This window comes from Heteronotia binoei, chromosome 6, assembly GCF_032191835.1.
Source record: "Heteronotia binoei isolate CCM8104 ecotype False Entrance Well chromosome 6, APGP_CSIRO_Hbin_v1, whole genome shotgun sequence".
NCBI lineage: Eukaryota > Metazoa > Chordata > Lepidosauria > Squamata > Gekkonidae > Heteronotia > Heteronotia binoei.
Window position 1 is genome coordinate 70368553 of NC_083228.1, and position 15744 is coordinate 70384296.

At 40.5% G+C, this 15744-nt stretch overlaps 1 protein-coding gene across 4 annotated transcripts in view; it reads left to right on the top strand.

The window, feature by feature from the left end:
- Window positions 1-1518, top strand: part of SORCS1 (sortilin related VPS10 domain containing receptor 1) — a 763613-nt gene extending 762095 nt beyond the window's left edge. For all 4 annotated transcript variants that reach the window (XR_009555572.1, XM_060241701.1, XM_060241700.1 and 1 more), the window contains one exon: window positions 1361-1518. Coding sequence is in view for 3 of the 4 variants with exons in the window: in XM_060241701.1 (XP_060097684.1) it covers window positions 1361-1425 (65 nt within the window). In the remaining variant the exon portion in view is untranslated. The remainder of the gene's footprint in view (window positions 1-1360) is intronic.
- Window positions 1519-15744: the final 14226 nt, after the last annotated feature.

Below are 15744 nucleotides of genomic sequence, written 5' to 3' on the forward strand. Positions count from 1 at the left end.
CACACTGTTGTGCACAATTGCATTTATATCCCTTTTAGTTAATGTGAAGTCCTGACTTGTTAGTTCCAGTGTTAATGTAGATCCTAGTACACATTGTTCCTTTTAGTTTGCAGAAAGGTTCTGTGCTTCCAAGGCCTCAGATGGGAAATCACACACAATTAAGCCACTTCTGCCTCTCCTCATTTCCAAAATAATGTGTTCTTTTTTAAAGGAGGAGGGAGGATGTATGTATAAACACTGAAAATTAACATCTCAGAACATTTAAATGAATAAGCAGCAATGCACATTACTGCACTTGTGAACTCTCACATCAGGATCTTTCCATTATCAACAGCAACAAAAAGGAATGTTAATACAATTATATACATAATCACATACAGGTGGGAAATGTCTAGTGTTTCAATGTGCCTGATTGCCAATGAGCATAGCTTACATAAACAAGAGGGGGGGGGGATCACATGGTCATAAGATACCTCACTCAATAGCAGATACTAATGTGTAGTTATTACAAATGTTGGAAATCTAGTCTGTATGGAAGTGGGAAAACAAATGTTGCCATATTGCAATCGAAATGAGGTTAATCAGAACTCCCCAAAGTTTGGGAGTGGGAAGATTTGGAGGGACAGAAATTCAGAAGCAATTTGTTGATTGCTTTTCATTGGCAACTGTTAATTGTGTATGTGCATGTGCACAGCTGTTGTAGTCTACAAAGCCCATATGCATGCAACATAGCAGTGTATGAGAGAAAGCATTCAAGGCTTTATAATAGCAAAAATTAGCAAACATGGCAGCACAGTTCCAAAGGGCTAGACAAAATTTCTTCAGAGACCCCTGGCCTGTAACCAAGGTAAGTGGAATTCATGGTGGATTCTGCTGGGTGCTTTTGAACTTCTCTAGAAATCATGGCTTTCAAGTCATAAGAAATTGCTTCTGGGTAGGCTTAAAGCTCACTTGCCCCCAGATATGGAAATTTACCATGGGCTGTAAAACCTAGCTTAATGCACATTCTGCATTCTTTTTATGCACAGCATGTATTTGAGCAAAGGCAAGTGCCTAAAAAAACTTCTGACACCCTTGTTTTCTTTTCAAAGCCTTCTGAGGAACACTTCTAACCCTGTTCCTCTTCTTGCCTACTTGCTGTGCAATTTGACAGGATTAAGTCACATTCATTAATATAGGAACAAGATGTTACATTGTACCTTCTAAATGACAAGCAAATATTCTGGGCCTTTTTCATGTTAGTGTTATATGGTTGAATCCAAAGATAAATGTCATGATATTGAAGTATTTTCTGTTCCTTCAGTAGCAGTCTATTATTTTGCTAAATTTCTTTTTTCGTGTGTTTCTTTCTCTGTCACAGGAAGTATTTCCACAGTTGCTGAGACTCAAAGCACAAAAGAGATCCCTACTTGTATAAATGTTTGAAATAAGGACACCGGTCTATCTGTATCCTCTTCACTCCAAGATATATATATATATATGTATATATGTGTGTATAAAAAAGAAACCAATCACTGATTTTGGACTTTTTGATTCTTCTGATGACAAAAGGGTTTTTAGCTTTAAGCCTGTGCATGTGGATGTCATTTGGATAACATAATTTGGACTGCAGTGTACAGGTGCTCTCTTTTAATTGAGGAAAGGGGAGGGCATAGAAAGACCCTTTCTTCTTATTCCACTTCTCTTTTCTTTTCTAATCCAGGTTTAATTTGTAGATGATTCATAATGGTATAGGTCAAGTATGTGCATGGGATCTTTTGGGAAGGGGTTGAGATGGGGTGAAAGTTCCTGACTTTTTGTATAATTGTTTTTTGCTTTGAACACTTCAGGCTTATAGGTGGATTTGCCACCCAGCTTATATTTCTAACACATAACACACATTGCACTGGAGTTTAAAGGCACCACAGTGTTCTTATCCATTTACATTTTTTTCATGTGCTCATTTTGCCTTTTCATATTTTTTTCATGTCCTTTTTCTAGAACTGTTTTTGGCTTCTTCAGATATAACAAAGACTCAGAAGAAGCTTGCATATTTCACTGACAAAGTCCAGTTGTTGCATAAGCTAATGGCTGTCCTTTCATTTTTGCCTATCCAGTAAAGTGAAATGTCAGGTATACATTTTTAACAATCTGGCCACCCAAGACAACTTACCTCTGGAGTCAGGTATCTTCTGCATTATGTCCACTGGAGTAAAAAGTGAGGGCATGATACTATCCAGTTCAAATGGATTCGGTCCATTTAAGCATTTATATCAGCACCTAACTGATTCAGTTTGATTTAAAGCTTCTTCAGATTGGTAATGGGTAAGAGTTTTTCAAAACATTGACAGTGGTTGAAAGACACATCAATTATCTCTCTTTTTCTTTTTTGGTCAAACGAGTTTGGCAGGGTTTTTTTTAACAATAGGAAAACTTGCAAAAAATTCTCCTCCTCCCTGCAAAAGTAAAACAAGCATCTATCTCTCAAATCATCATCAGCTCTGATACAGTATGATCTGTCTCCACCCATGGTTTACTTGTTCTCCAATTGCTTAACATTCCATCAAGGCATTTGTTGCAGAACAATAATTTGTGATGTCTTTGTGACTCCTGATGAAAGTTTAATGATTATAGAATCTATTTGTAGACAAGTCCCCAAGCTGAGGATATCTGAAGACGCAGCCTTAAGAAACTTGCACAGATGACCTATTCACATTAAATGTCTGTTCAATCCTGTGAAATGATCCCAATATGCACTACCTGTGAGAAATGACTATTGAACTGCTCTGGTCTCCATGTTGTATGTATCACTATACAGCATCTAAATACAAAAATGTATCTCCAACTCTTATGTTTCTCAAAAATCTCAGTCCTTTTTCCTGGCCTGATTGGATGATCATGGAATTATCCGATCAAATTTAAATAGATTATTTTCATGACTTGATTCAATGAGTCCAGCAAAAATAAGTATGACTCATTGTACTGCAGACCCTCTGGTTTGGTATCCAATCAAACAGCCCTGATGTCAAATGAAAATGAAGTACAATTAGAAGAGGTGGCCAAGAAGACCAAGTTATATAGTGAAAGTTTTAGGTTTGATTATTCCTTCCATGCATGCATTGTCTGAGGGGAGGGACGGTGGCTCAGTGGTAGAGCCTCTGCTTGGTAAACAGAAGGTCCCAGGTTCAATCCCTGGCATCTCCAACTAAAAAGGGTCCAGGCAAATAGGTGTGAAAAACCTCAGCTTGAGACCCTGGAGAGCTGCTGCCAGTCTGAGAAGACAATACTTACCTTGATGGACCAAGGGTCTGATTCAGTATGGCAGCTTCATATGTTCATATGAGGAAGCAGGTCATCACAGAAACTACAACATCTTCCAGGATCTCCAGCTGCCTCAGATGTACTGCAAACACATGCAGTCATCAAATATTTCTTTGTCACTATGTGCTATGAAGTCAATTCTGCTGGCTATTACCTCTGTGATTAATGGGTCAGTGGGAAGCAGCCAATTCATGGTTAGGACTGCCAGCTCCAGGTTGGGGCTGGAACTTGAAGAGGGCAGGGTTTGGGGAAGGGAGGGATTTTAATACCCTAGACTCCACCTACTAAAGTGGCCATTTTGTCCAGTTGAAGTGATCTTTGTCACCTGGATATCAATTGTAATCCCAGAAGATCTCCACCTGGAGCTGGCAACCATAATTCATCTGAGATCTTCATTCCCAGAACTTATTGCTAGTGTTTAGAAGTGTCTGCTTGAGGATGCTATCTGAAATACCAGTTTGGATCTATCTCAGATGTCTAGGTAAATAACCCTGTCCTTTGAAACTGTTTCTAAAAATGGGAGTACATTAATCTCTAGGCAGTCTGGTATATTTTTCACAGCCCCCTAGGTTATTAAGAGTAGGCCAGAAGCAAACTTGAAATTTAGCATTGTAGTTTTTCAAATCTATTTGAAAAAGTAAATTTGAGCTGTGTATAAGGGTTCAGAATTAATTAGAAATTCAGTGATTCAAACAGTTGAATGTTTTATTGAAACTTTGAGATGTTGTACAGTACGGATTTATAACTTTCAAAAAAAGAATTATTGAAAAATATTGGCATGTTAATAATCACAACAGCTTTTAAAATTCATTAATCTTTTGTATGAGAAATTGCTAATACTTTGATCCATCGGACACTGTAATGTTTAAAAAATCTTCATAACACAACAAACACAAGACAAAACTTAAATCCAAAATTAATTAACTGAAACTACTTAAACGTTTTTAAGGGACAAACCTATAGCCCCAGCAACCTGGGGTTGGAGGAAAATACACAAACACCACTGTATGTCAATGTACGCCCTTGGTCAATGTTGGTGGACTCTTGTTTCTAGCCAATTCAGTAGATGTAGTTGCATTATAGCAGTGATATCTATCTTTGCAATTAGACTCGGCTTTTTTCCATTAAATGGGACCCAAACAGACTGAATCTGAGAATTCTGCACTAAGTGGTTTGTAGATTACAACCCCAATGCCTGCCATGCCATTTTGGCATAGTTATGAGGGAGACAAGTCTCTGTGGGTTGACTTTTGGAGCATGCTTTCATCTGTATGTTTTCTTCATTTTACTAAGCAGTGTGGAAACTATTTTATGTGGCAAGATCCTAGATTGCTACAATAAGCTATAGTTTCTTCACAAAAAGCCAAACATTAAGTTTTACTGGTCCTGCCCCAGTGATTATACAGATTTATCTCTGGAGTTAGAGTTCCAAATTATCCAGCCTCCCCCCCCCCCTTAAATAGAACTGATGTTCTATTTAGAAATCCTTAATTTTTCATGTTTTGGAATTTAGTATAAAGCACTAAATAAGCATAGTTTGCCACATCTTTCTATTGCTTCAATTCATTTGTGTCTTTTCCCTCCTCTATATTACCAATGCCGATGAGTGCTCTTATAAAGCATTATAAAAAAAAAAAAAGCAGTCTGAATGTATGTGTGTATAAATCAAGACTGGGTGTGTGTGTACAATTTTTCCCATTTGAACACTGATAAAACACACACACAAATCAATATCAGATTCTAGTATTCTGTTTTATGATTGCTCAGAAGAGCATGTGAGCATCAGTAAACCACCACACAAAATGATTTTCATGCAATTTCATGCATGATTGCACCAGGGTTGCTTTTCTGAAGTGTTCTATCAATAAATATTTTTTTTTTTATTTATACCCCGCCCTCCCCGCCGAGGCAGGCTCAGGGCGGCTTACAGGACATGGCATAAGCCATATTATAACAATAAAAACAGGATAATACAATTAAATACAATTCACAATTAAACATTAAATAATCTAAAAACAGTCTAAAGCAATATAATTTAGTGGTGCTACCATCTCAGTTGTGTTAAAGATGGCGTGATGCTTATGCCAGGTTCCATCTTAGAAGGCTAGTTGGAAGAGGGCGGTTTTGCACGCCCTACGGAATTGATTAAGATCCCGTAGGGCCCGCACCTCTTCCGGCAGCTGGTTCCACCATTGGGGAGCCTTTATAGAGAAGGCCTGTTCTCTAGTTGTTTTTAATTTGGCCTCCTTTGGCCCAGGTACTTCCTGAAGATTTTGTGAACTAGATCGCAGTGCTCTCTGGGGAACATATGGAGAGAGGCAGTCCCTAAGGTAGGCCGGTCCTCGGCCATATAGGGCTTTAAAGGTAATAACCAGCACCTTGTAACGAACTCAGTATACAATTGGCACTATATTGGCACTCGGTATACAATAGTATGAACTGAAGGCACTAAAAGCTGGTAAGATGACTATGCTGAGATTCTGAAATTTAGAAATTATTCTAGTTAAATTAAAGAGGAGTATTATAGCTCAGCATATTTCCATAGCAATGAATGAACAGAACCAGTATAATCTGTAATCACATGGTTCTTGCTACATTAAGTTTTTACGTATGGACTTTAAATGTTAAATCTTGGAGGTATTTTTGTTATTTTTAGACAAATTATATTCTTAAATGTTTTATTGAATAGTTCTTGCTTTTGACTTGTACTGGTCGTGGGCCAAATAAATTGATTGATTGATTGGTTGCTTGCTTGGTTGGCTCTTACTACTGCAACAACCTGGAATTTTGTTACATGGAAGTGAATTAATAGAACAGACCCAGAGACACCAGCTCCCTCCTAACTAATCCATGACCTCTTACTGCATTAATTCCATTATTACTGAATATCTACAACTACATGGAAATCCAGGAATATAAAGAAGTGGTGGTAAATGTAAATACATAACCAGAGTCTACAGAATATCATCTTCCAATGTTGTTACAAGAATCACTTGGTAAGATTTTAAGCAATGCCTAATTTACAACCATCCTATAACACTTTTAAAATGTGGATTGTTTCAAGAGATGCATATGTCAGGGAGATAACTTAGTTAAGCAGAATTCTAAGGGCTGTCCTACATTTCTACTTGAGATTAAATTTGAGTCCTAAACTAAAAAATGTCAAGAAACAGGGAGGCTTTTAAATATTTTTCATCTGGATTGTGGTATCTAGAATTCCTCTACAATTTTTGCTACAAGATTTGGCATCTGTCATATCTCTATAGCGGTAGCATTTTGGAAGAAAGGAAAATATTAAATTATCTCTGCACAGTAACCCTCACAATTCTAATAGGCCATGGACATCCAATATTAGCCAAGTTATTTTTATAGGAAGTCGATTTGATTTTTTTCTTATAGCATTGGAACTATTGCTAATTTTAAAATGACTTTTTTGATGTAATTTTTTCTCTCTTGGTTGGATACAATGTAGTGTAATGTATAATTGCGATTGTTTATTGCTTTTACAGTCATATTTATTAAACAGATTATGTCTAAACAAAGGCACAGTGTTTCTGTTCCTTGTTATCTCTTTGTGCTTGTCTGTGAATAAAGAATTCAATATTCTTAAAACTGCCAGTGTTTGCCAGTGTTAAAAATCCCATTTTATTTAATGGGGCTTACTCTCAGGAAATAGTTAATGTGCTTTGCAGAATGACTGTTTCATCTACATGCTAGTATTGAATTCTGGGAACAGGTGAAGAGAGGGAAGAGGAGAGAACTCAGTGCCCAGTTTGGGCAGTTGTTGCATCACTACAGTGTGCATTTATCTCTTAGTTTAATAAAATAATTGTGTTTTAAAGAATGCACTTTTTTTAGCTTTCTGGTTTACACAGATTCTCTAGCATACAATTGTGTTTTAGCTTTCTGCTTTATACAGATTCTCTAACATACAAAGTGATAAACCGCATATCAGTTTTTACTGAGAAAGGACAATTTATTTCCTAAATTTTCAGATTAAGGGATTGGCTTTTGGATTTAGTAAATTGGTTTCTACTCTGTATGTTTTATTTCCTCTAAAATGTTTTTTTGTTTGTTTGTTTCATCTGTTCTTGGATGGATGGCTCCAAGCCAGCACTTACCAAAAGCAGGGCCTGATAGATCTGTCATTCTAGTTAGCTCTTCTTACCTCCTTCCTTTGTGGGGGCAGAGCCCTTTTTGTTCTCTGCAAGTAGTTCAGGTTTGTTCAGGTAGTTCAGGTGCTCATAGAATTGGAACCTTGACCCAATTTGCTTGAAATATGCATGGTCTTTAGTGTACAGGCAGCACTACTTCCCCTACAAATTTTGGTGCTATTTGGTTGAACAACAGCCACTCCAGATTCCTCCCCAAGTCCCCTGTAGGCAAAGATAGCAGAATAGCCATTCTAGCTTGCTCCTTCCTCCATATTTTATGAAAATATGAAACAATTGATCTCAAGAAGTAAGGATGAAAAACAGAATTTTCAGTGGAAAGATTTTTTAAAATAGTCACTGTAAGAGTACTAAAAATAAGTGAATGCAGAGACATTTTTGGAATCAGTGGAGAGAAGTGCACCTTTGCAAAGAGGCGCCTACTTCAGGGGTATGCACAATCAATCAAACCCCATTGTTAAAAAACTATTTGAAATTTAGGGGGTCTTTAGATTAGAAGGACTATGAAAATTTGATGCCATCACCTTCAAAAAAAAAAAAAAAAAGATCTGCCATACGTCCTCAAATTGGTTTCCAATGAAAATATGGCCCTGAAACTTCAGAACCCAAAAAACCTGCATGAATTTGAATCTCAGCTGGTAATGTCCTACCCAAAAATCAGCTGTCAGTATAAATTTCCTCCATGAATTCCAGATCAGAATTATAACATTTTATTTTCTTGGAGCACATGCCTACATATTCTATATGAAATAGAACATAATATTTGTTTCATTCATTCTTATTTCCCCATATATTTCCATAGGATATTTTCCCCCAATGCAATTAAACTAACATTTCTAATCCAGTGACAACTTCAGGAATCACATTCCTCTCACTCAAGGGATCCTCCCAGACAAGGATCTGGCAGGCCTAGTGGAAAATATGTGAATTTTAGATTTTGTTAAAATGGTTGAATATTTGAGCTATGCTCCAGAGCATATAAGAACATTTCAGGCATATACAAAAGACTTTTTTTAAAAAAGAAAAAAGGATCTCAATAATTATAAGGAGCATACTTTTGAAATTTTGTTCAATAAAGACACTATGGTTTACAAAATGATGCTATGCTCGTTGTAGAATACATGCTATTACATTGCACAATGTGATATACCTTGATATTTTTAAGGGATTAAAAAAATATTTGTCTATTTCCCCATTTGGTGCAAGTAGTAGCAAATAGGAAAGTGACTCAAACTAAGGAAGCAGCCCAGTGGACAGGATAAACTCATCCAGAATTACAGCCCTGCTATTGCTTTCTGCTGGACCACATCCAAGTAGTATCACATAATAGCCCATGAACAATGACCTTTTTTGTGCACATAATGGCATTTATTGTTTTGCTGGTGGGGATTGGAACCATCAGCTAACATTCACTAGTTGGAAAGCAGAATTTGAATGGAGTATCATGTTTATATTCTTAGAATGTAAAAATTGTTCACTGTTCCATAGAGGTATAGAGGGGTTATGGAGGATGTGTACCAAGCCATTTCCTATGGCTTCATGAACTCTTTTTCCTTCTAACATAATCAAGGAGATGGGATTTCTATCTTCCCCTTTTGGTTCTATGGTTAAAGCACCATCTTTAAGAAGTCCCTCAAAATTCCTGTTTTTCTGAATATACAGCTTCCTCTTGTCTTGTATTCTCTCTTCCTCTTTAATCATGTTGAAGTAGAAGCTATGTATGTATCATCCCTGATCAATATATCCTGGCAAGGAGTGCCAATCAGGGTGGCTCATGTAGGACACTGATGCTGAACTGGTCAAGAAGCCTGCTTTTAGACCCCACTGACATTGCAGATTCGATGATAGCTTTAGCAAAGGAATTAAGGTCAGAGTACATGCAATTAAGAAGCTGTTGCAAGGGAAAGTAGCTTGGTTCCCATGGGAACTCTAGCCCTGTTCATAAGTTCCAGTGAAAGCACATGCAATCTGTCTACAGTTTCCACTTGATTTTTCTTTATATGTGCATTGAGTATTTATTATTTTATATTAAATGCAGGTACAGCTGAAGATGTTATTAAAACTCCAGATCTATCCAGGTGCACAGTTTCATTTGTAAAGTGAACATGAGTTGACTCTTTCTTAAAAATAGATGTATGAAGGTACACTGCAAGATATACATACATTCACTGTAATGTCAACAGGGCTTCTGATGCACCATAACCAAAGGCTCTGTACTGGGCCCCTCTTCTCACAGAAAATAGATCAGTGTATAAAAGTTTCTCTTCATTCTAGCAGATAACGGGGGGGAGTCATACATCTGTGTTTTGTTTTTCAGCTGCAAGCTATCTAATTTCAGTCATAATGAACTCCCAAATAAAAGAGTTCCAGGTGGACTTCATCTCTCTCTCTCTCTCTCTCTCCATCCACACACACAATGCCTTCCCACAGCCTCTTTGAGGTTTATCAACTTTCTGGTCATGTTTAATGACCAGGTCATGCAAGACAATGACCGTTTTCGCACACAGCTCACCTTGCAGTCACAATCCTGTTCCCTCCGCAGCGTCTGGTCAGATTTCCCACCATCTGTGCCGAAGTTACAGGAAGTGCCGCAGCTTTTGTGTAGCAAACGTAAACCACTAAAACCCAGTTTACGTTTGCTACGCAAAAGCCGCAGCACTTCCTGTAACTCCGGCACAGATCGTGGGAAATCCGACCAGACGCCACGGAGGGAACAGGATTGTGACTGCGAGGTAAGCTGTGTGCGAAAAAGGTTAATAACTTACCTTACTACACCACTTAAGAATCTTTCTTACAGTTCAGGTTTCCCTCTTTCACTGTGGGCACTATATGTTCCTAAGAAACACTTGGGAGGAGTTCAGTTTTGGGACTAGCCCATGGGAGGACATGTCTAGAAGAAGAGTTGGTTTTTATACCCTGCTTTTCTCTACCTCAAGGAGTCTCAAAGTGACCTACAATTGCCTTCCCTTCCTCTCCCTACAACAGGCACTTTGTGAGGTAGATGGGGCTGAGAGAGTTCTGAGAGAACTGTGAATGGCCCAAGGTCACCCAGTAGACTTCATATGTAGGAGTGGAGAATCAAATCCAGTTGACTACACCACACTGGCTCAATGTAAACTTACATCCCAACAAGTTACTCATACTTAATATAGTTACCAATTTAGAATACTGCATTGACTTTTCAATATGCCTACTTTGGCCTTTTTTTGCTATTTTTGTATATTCACCTAAGACTAAAAACCAATTTATGTCACCTTCTATCTTATCCTGCAGTTCTACCCAAGGTATTCTTCTAAGTTTGCATTCATATAAAAACAGATTCTATAGTCTCTTACCCTGGGACAGAGATTTTACACTTGAAGGTCAAAGGTGTGCAGCCCCCTCAAGTAATACATTTGAGCCCAAGCTGCTGTATAGGATGGATGGGACAAGGGGGATCTCATCACTTCTAGGAACAGATTTTGTGCAGGTGATGAAAAGTAAGGGACAACAGAATTAGCTGTGCTGAGTTTAGAGCCAGGGTGGGGCTTTTGCTGTTCAGACAGCTTTCAGTGGGCTGCTTTAGATTTGACCAGAAAATCTGGGGAGAGTGTGCTTAATATTTTGCTGTAGATTGTCACATTCTCAGGATGCAGGCAGGCAGGAGTCCAAAGCCAGTCCAAGGTCAAAGTTTAGGAAGTCAAGTAGGAGCCAAGTCACCAATGCAGAATCACAAACCAGAATCAGAAGTCAATGTCCAAAACCCAAAAGGTCAGGGTGCCAAAAAAATCAAGCAGGTCAGGATCAGAAATCAGGAAGGAGCGTGGATGCAAGCCAGAGAATAGGCTTGTTGCTTCCACAAGGTTACCAGGTCCCGGATGGGAGCTACATGGGAGTCTCAATCAGCCTGCTCCCTGGATGGCAGTGACTGCTAGAACTCAGGGCTGAGAGACCTGAAGCATCAGTGTGCCTCATGTCTTTGCTCTGAAAGTTCTTTTCGGAGCCTGCTTCGAACTCTTGAGATGGGAAGAGGAGAGCTTGAAGGAGATTGATCATCAACAGCTGGCATTGGTGCTTGGAGAGTGATTGATGGGCCAGCTGCTGTTTGTTCAGCTGAGGAACTGGCTGGCAACTCTTCCAGGTCTGTTAATCTTCCAGCTTCACCTTGTCAGGGCTCATGACACTATCCCCCCCCCCGCAGGAACCCCCCCCAGGCCGGTCAGGGTAGGCCGTGTGGAACTGCTGCACGAGGTCAGGGGCATGTAGATTGTCTGTGGGTTCTCATGAATGTTCCTCAGGGCCATAGCCTTCCCAGTCCACGGGGTACTGGAGGTTCTCGCGGTGGATTCGGGAGTCCAGGAGCTGGTGGACCTCGTATTCCTCCTCGTCATCGATCAGGACAGGAGGAGGCGGTGCTGGAGGATGGGATCCTGTAGTGTAGCAGGAACAAGGAGGGACCAGTGGAAGACCAGGTGGATGCGGAGGGTGGCTGGCAGCTGTAGCTGGAAAGCAATGGGGTTGATTGGTCTGTGATCAGGTAAGGTCCCGCAAAGCGAGGGTCCAGCTTGTGAGACCTACCAGGCTAATGCAGGTAATGGGTGGAGAGCCAGACGTGGTCCCTGTGCTTCAGTGGGGGCCCCACCTGTTGCTTTCATTCAGCGGCTGTCTTGTAGGTTTCTTTAGCCTGTTGGAGTTGTTCTCGAAGCAAGTCCTGGAGAGTCCGGAGTTCCTGAAGGTGTGCATCAGCAGCAGCAGGAACTGCTGTGGGAGGCAGAACTGTGAGGAAGAAGCGAGGGTGGTACTCATAGGTGGCAGCAAATGGGGTCTGTTGCGTGGATGCATGTACGGCGTTGTTGTAGGCAAACTTGGCCAGGGGTAGCAAGACGGCCCAGTCATCCTGCTGGTAGCTGGTGCAACAACGCAGGTATTGTTCCAGTGTGATGTTGGTGCATTCAGTCTGCCCATCTATTTGGGGATGATACGCTGAGAACAAATGCACCTGGGTGCCTAAGCTGGAGTGCAGGGCTTGCCAAAATCAGGAGGTGAATGGGGGCCTCGGTCTGAGATCAAGTGTGCTGGGAGCCTGTGCAGGCAAAAGATGTGCTGGAGATAGAGCTGGACTGTTTCAAGAGCCGTGTGTGGCTTGGGACATGGAACAAAGTGAGCCATCTTGGTGATGAGGTCCATCATCACCAGGATGCAAATTTGCCCCTTGGATCTGGGGAACTCGGTGGTAAAGTCCAGGGAGACTGTGTTCCAGGGTACTGCAGGCGTGGGTAGGGAATGCAAAAGCCCTGGGGATTTGCCCCTGGTACCAAATTAATGGCGCAGTCATAAGGCCGGTGTGGGGGAAGCTGGCCGGCCCCCTTTTCCTCAAAGACATTGGCAAAGTCTGTGTAGGCTGGGGGAAGTAGAGAACCAGTAGCCGGGGTGCATCAGAAGCATCGGTGTGCCTCATGTCTTTGCTCTGAAAGTTCTTTCCGGAGCCTGCTTTGATCTCTTGAGTTGGGAGGAGGAGAGCTTAGAGGAGATTGATTGTCAACAGCTGACACTGGTGCCTGGAGAGTGATTGATGGGCCAGCTGCTGTTTGTTCAGCTGAGGAACTGGCTGGCAACTCTTCCAGGTCTGTTAACCCTTCCAGTTCCCCCTCGTCAGGGCGCATGACATAGATCAGTTTTAGTAAAACCCAATTTAACTCAAGTATTTGTGTCTTTCTTCTGGGATGCGAGGGCAATTTCTTGTGGAAGTTGGTACCTATTGAGAGAATCCATATATTAAGCACCCTGTCACAGGCACTTCTAAAGAGCCCCGTGGTGCAGAGTGTTAAAGCTGCAGTACTGCAGTCCTAAACTCTGCTCATGACCTGAGTTTGATCCCTCGTGGAAGCTGGGTTTTAAGGTAGCCACCTCGAGGTTGACTCAGCCCTCCAGCCTTCCGAGGTCGGTAAAATGAGTACCCAGCTTGCTGGGGGGAAAGTGTAGATGACTGGGAAAGGCAATGGCAAACCACTCCGTAAAAAGTCTGCTGTGAAAACATTGTGAAAGCAACATCACTCCAGAGTCAGAAACGACTGGTGCTTGCACAGGGGAGCTTTCCTTTCCACAGGCACTTATCCGTCTTTCAATGCTGTTTATATTAAGGATGTAGAAATTTTCCTTGTTGTGCCAAGACACATGGAGCAGATGTATTATAGTTCAGGGGTAAAACATATCCCTTGCATTGAGAAGGTCTCAGATTATACCTCCAGTTGAACAAATCTCAGGTATGAGGGCTGGGAAAAGTAATTGCCAGGCTAAGTATCCAATAGTGATCTAGAAAGCTCTCAATATATGGAAGATTTGTATATTCATTTCAACCTCTGCTGAGTATATGTTAAACTTTGCATATTCTTGGTTTCTCGGCAATTCAGACCATATTCCCATACTTTGCAGTAGCATCCAGCTGGATATAACCATGGGAAGTATATTTTGTCCCAGCAGTTTTGATTGTTCAAATATGGTTGTACTCATAGATGTAGTAATTCCTGTTTAGGGGCAGTCACTGCTGCTATTCATTTATGTTGTGTGTATGGCCCACAGTCTTTTGCTGGGCTTGTTATTTTTTTTTTTATCATACCCATGTGGCCAGTTTGCTGTAGCAAAGTGGTTAAATATGGATCATACTGACAGTAGTGCTCCTGCCTTTTGCTACCTGCATGATGGTGAATAATGCATATGGGATATGCATAGATAGTACTGTTTATATTACTCTGGGACAGTGTGCTTGATAATTAATCTGGGACCAGAAAGAATTTTTAATGGATAGTAGAACTCCAAGGGAGGATGATCAGATCCTTTGTATACTCCCAAGAGTATATACAGGTGCACCAACAGCATCAGATATCCATGTCGGATCTCATTCCTCCTCATCTTGTTCTAGTGGGTTGCCACTGATCTCTTGGATCCATATACCTGGCATGGGAGGGATGAGCAAGTCAAATTATGTGGAACTTCAGTTTCATGTCAGTGAGATTAAGTTTTTGAATATGAGATTTTAATGGTATATTCCTAGAAGAGAATGCACTACTGTGACATATCTCTTTATCTGGGCTGACATTTTTCAGCCACTGGGGAAAGCCTGCTAATCAGATCTTGGAATGCCCAAGACACACATAATAACTTTTTATGCCAATAAAGGCTGATTTGACTTGACATAATAACTTATTACTCGGTGGGATATAGCTCTAATTAACTCACTTGCCTTTTCTGTTTGTCTGCAATTTAATAGGATTGATTCCTAACTATTTTCTGCTCTTGGAGGTGGCTCTTCCCCAATCTGCCCACTTTCCCCAAAAAAGCCATGTGAACAACAGTGATGTGATATGGATCATTGCAACCTTGAGGAAGAATGGGTAAAACCACCACCACCATCACAACAGTGTGATATCCTTTATTAATAAATATGTGCCATTCACTACTGTAAAAAAAACCTACACGCTAGAATGGGGGCAAAATCAGAACTTAACACCAGGTGACTTCCATTGCAAAAGGCTGTGGCAATGTATCCCTTTGAAGAAGACCCTTTCCAAGCCTCTCTCAAAACCAAAGTTTCAGCTTGGTTCAGATCTTTGTCACCTCTGTAGACTTACTGTGTAGTCCTGCAACAGCTTGTTGCAAAGAAAGTGACAGCACCAATCTCAAGGCTGCTTGGGATCTGATTGAAAGGGGAAGCTCTACATCTAATAGGTCCTCAGATGGTAATTCAAAGCAGCTGAATAAAAACAAAGTCATTATCTTAGAAAAAATTCAGATAGTGGAATGTGAATTAGAACTAGGAACTAGATTCCTATGAATCCCTAAAAATATGTTTGTTTGTGGCACATAAATGTAAAAGAAGGTTCTAAACAATGCATTTCCATCTAGTCCAGCAAGCTGTCTCACATAGTGACCAACCGTTCCTTTGAAGAGCCAACAAGAGGGCATAGAGCTTGATGTTGCCTTCCCCTGATTTTGCCTTCTGGCCCTAGGATCCAGAGGTTGTCTGCCTCTGGATGTGGAGATTCCCTTTAGTCCCCATGGCTAGTAGCCACTGACAAACCTGTCCTCCATGAGTCTATTTAATCCCCCTTTAAAGCTATCTATGCCTGCGGCCATCACTACATCCTCTGGCAGTGAATTCCACATTTTAATAACTTTCTCAGCAAATAGTTTTTTCTTTTGTTTGTCTTGAATCTAAAAAGTTCTAAAAAGTGCATTTCCAATCTCATTGTTGTACTAAATTAGCCAATGAAGAGGCTTGGGCATGTTACATACG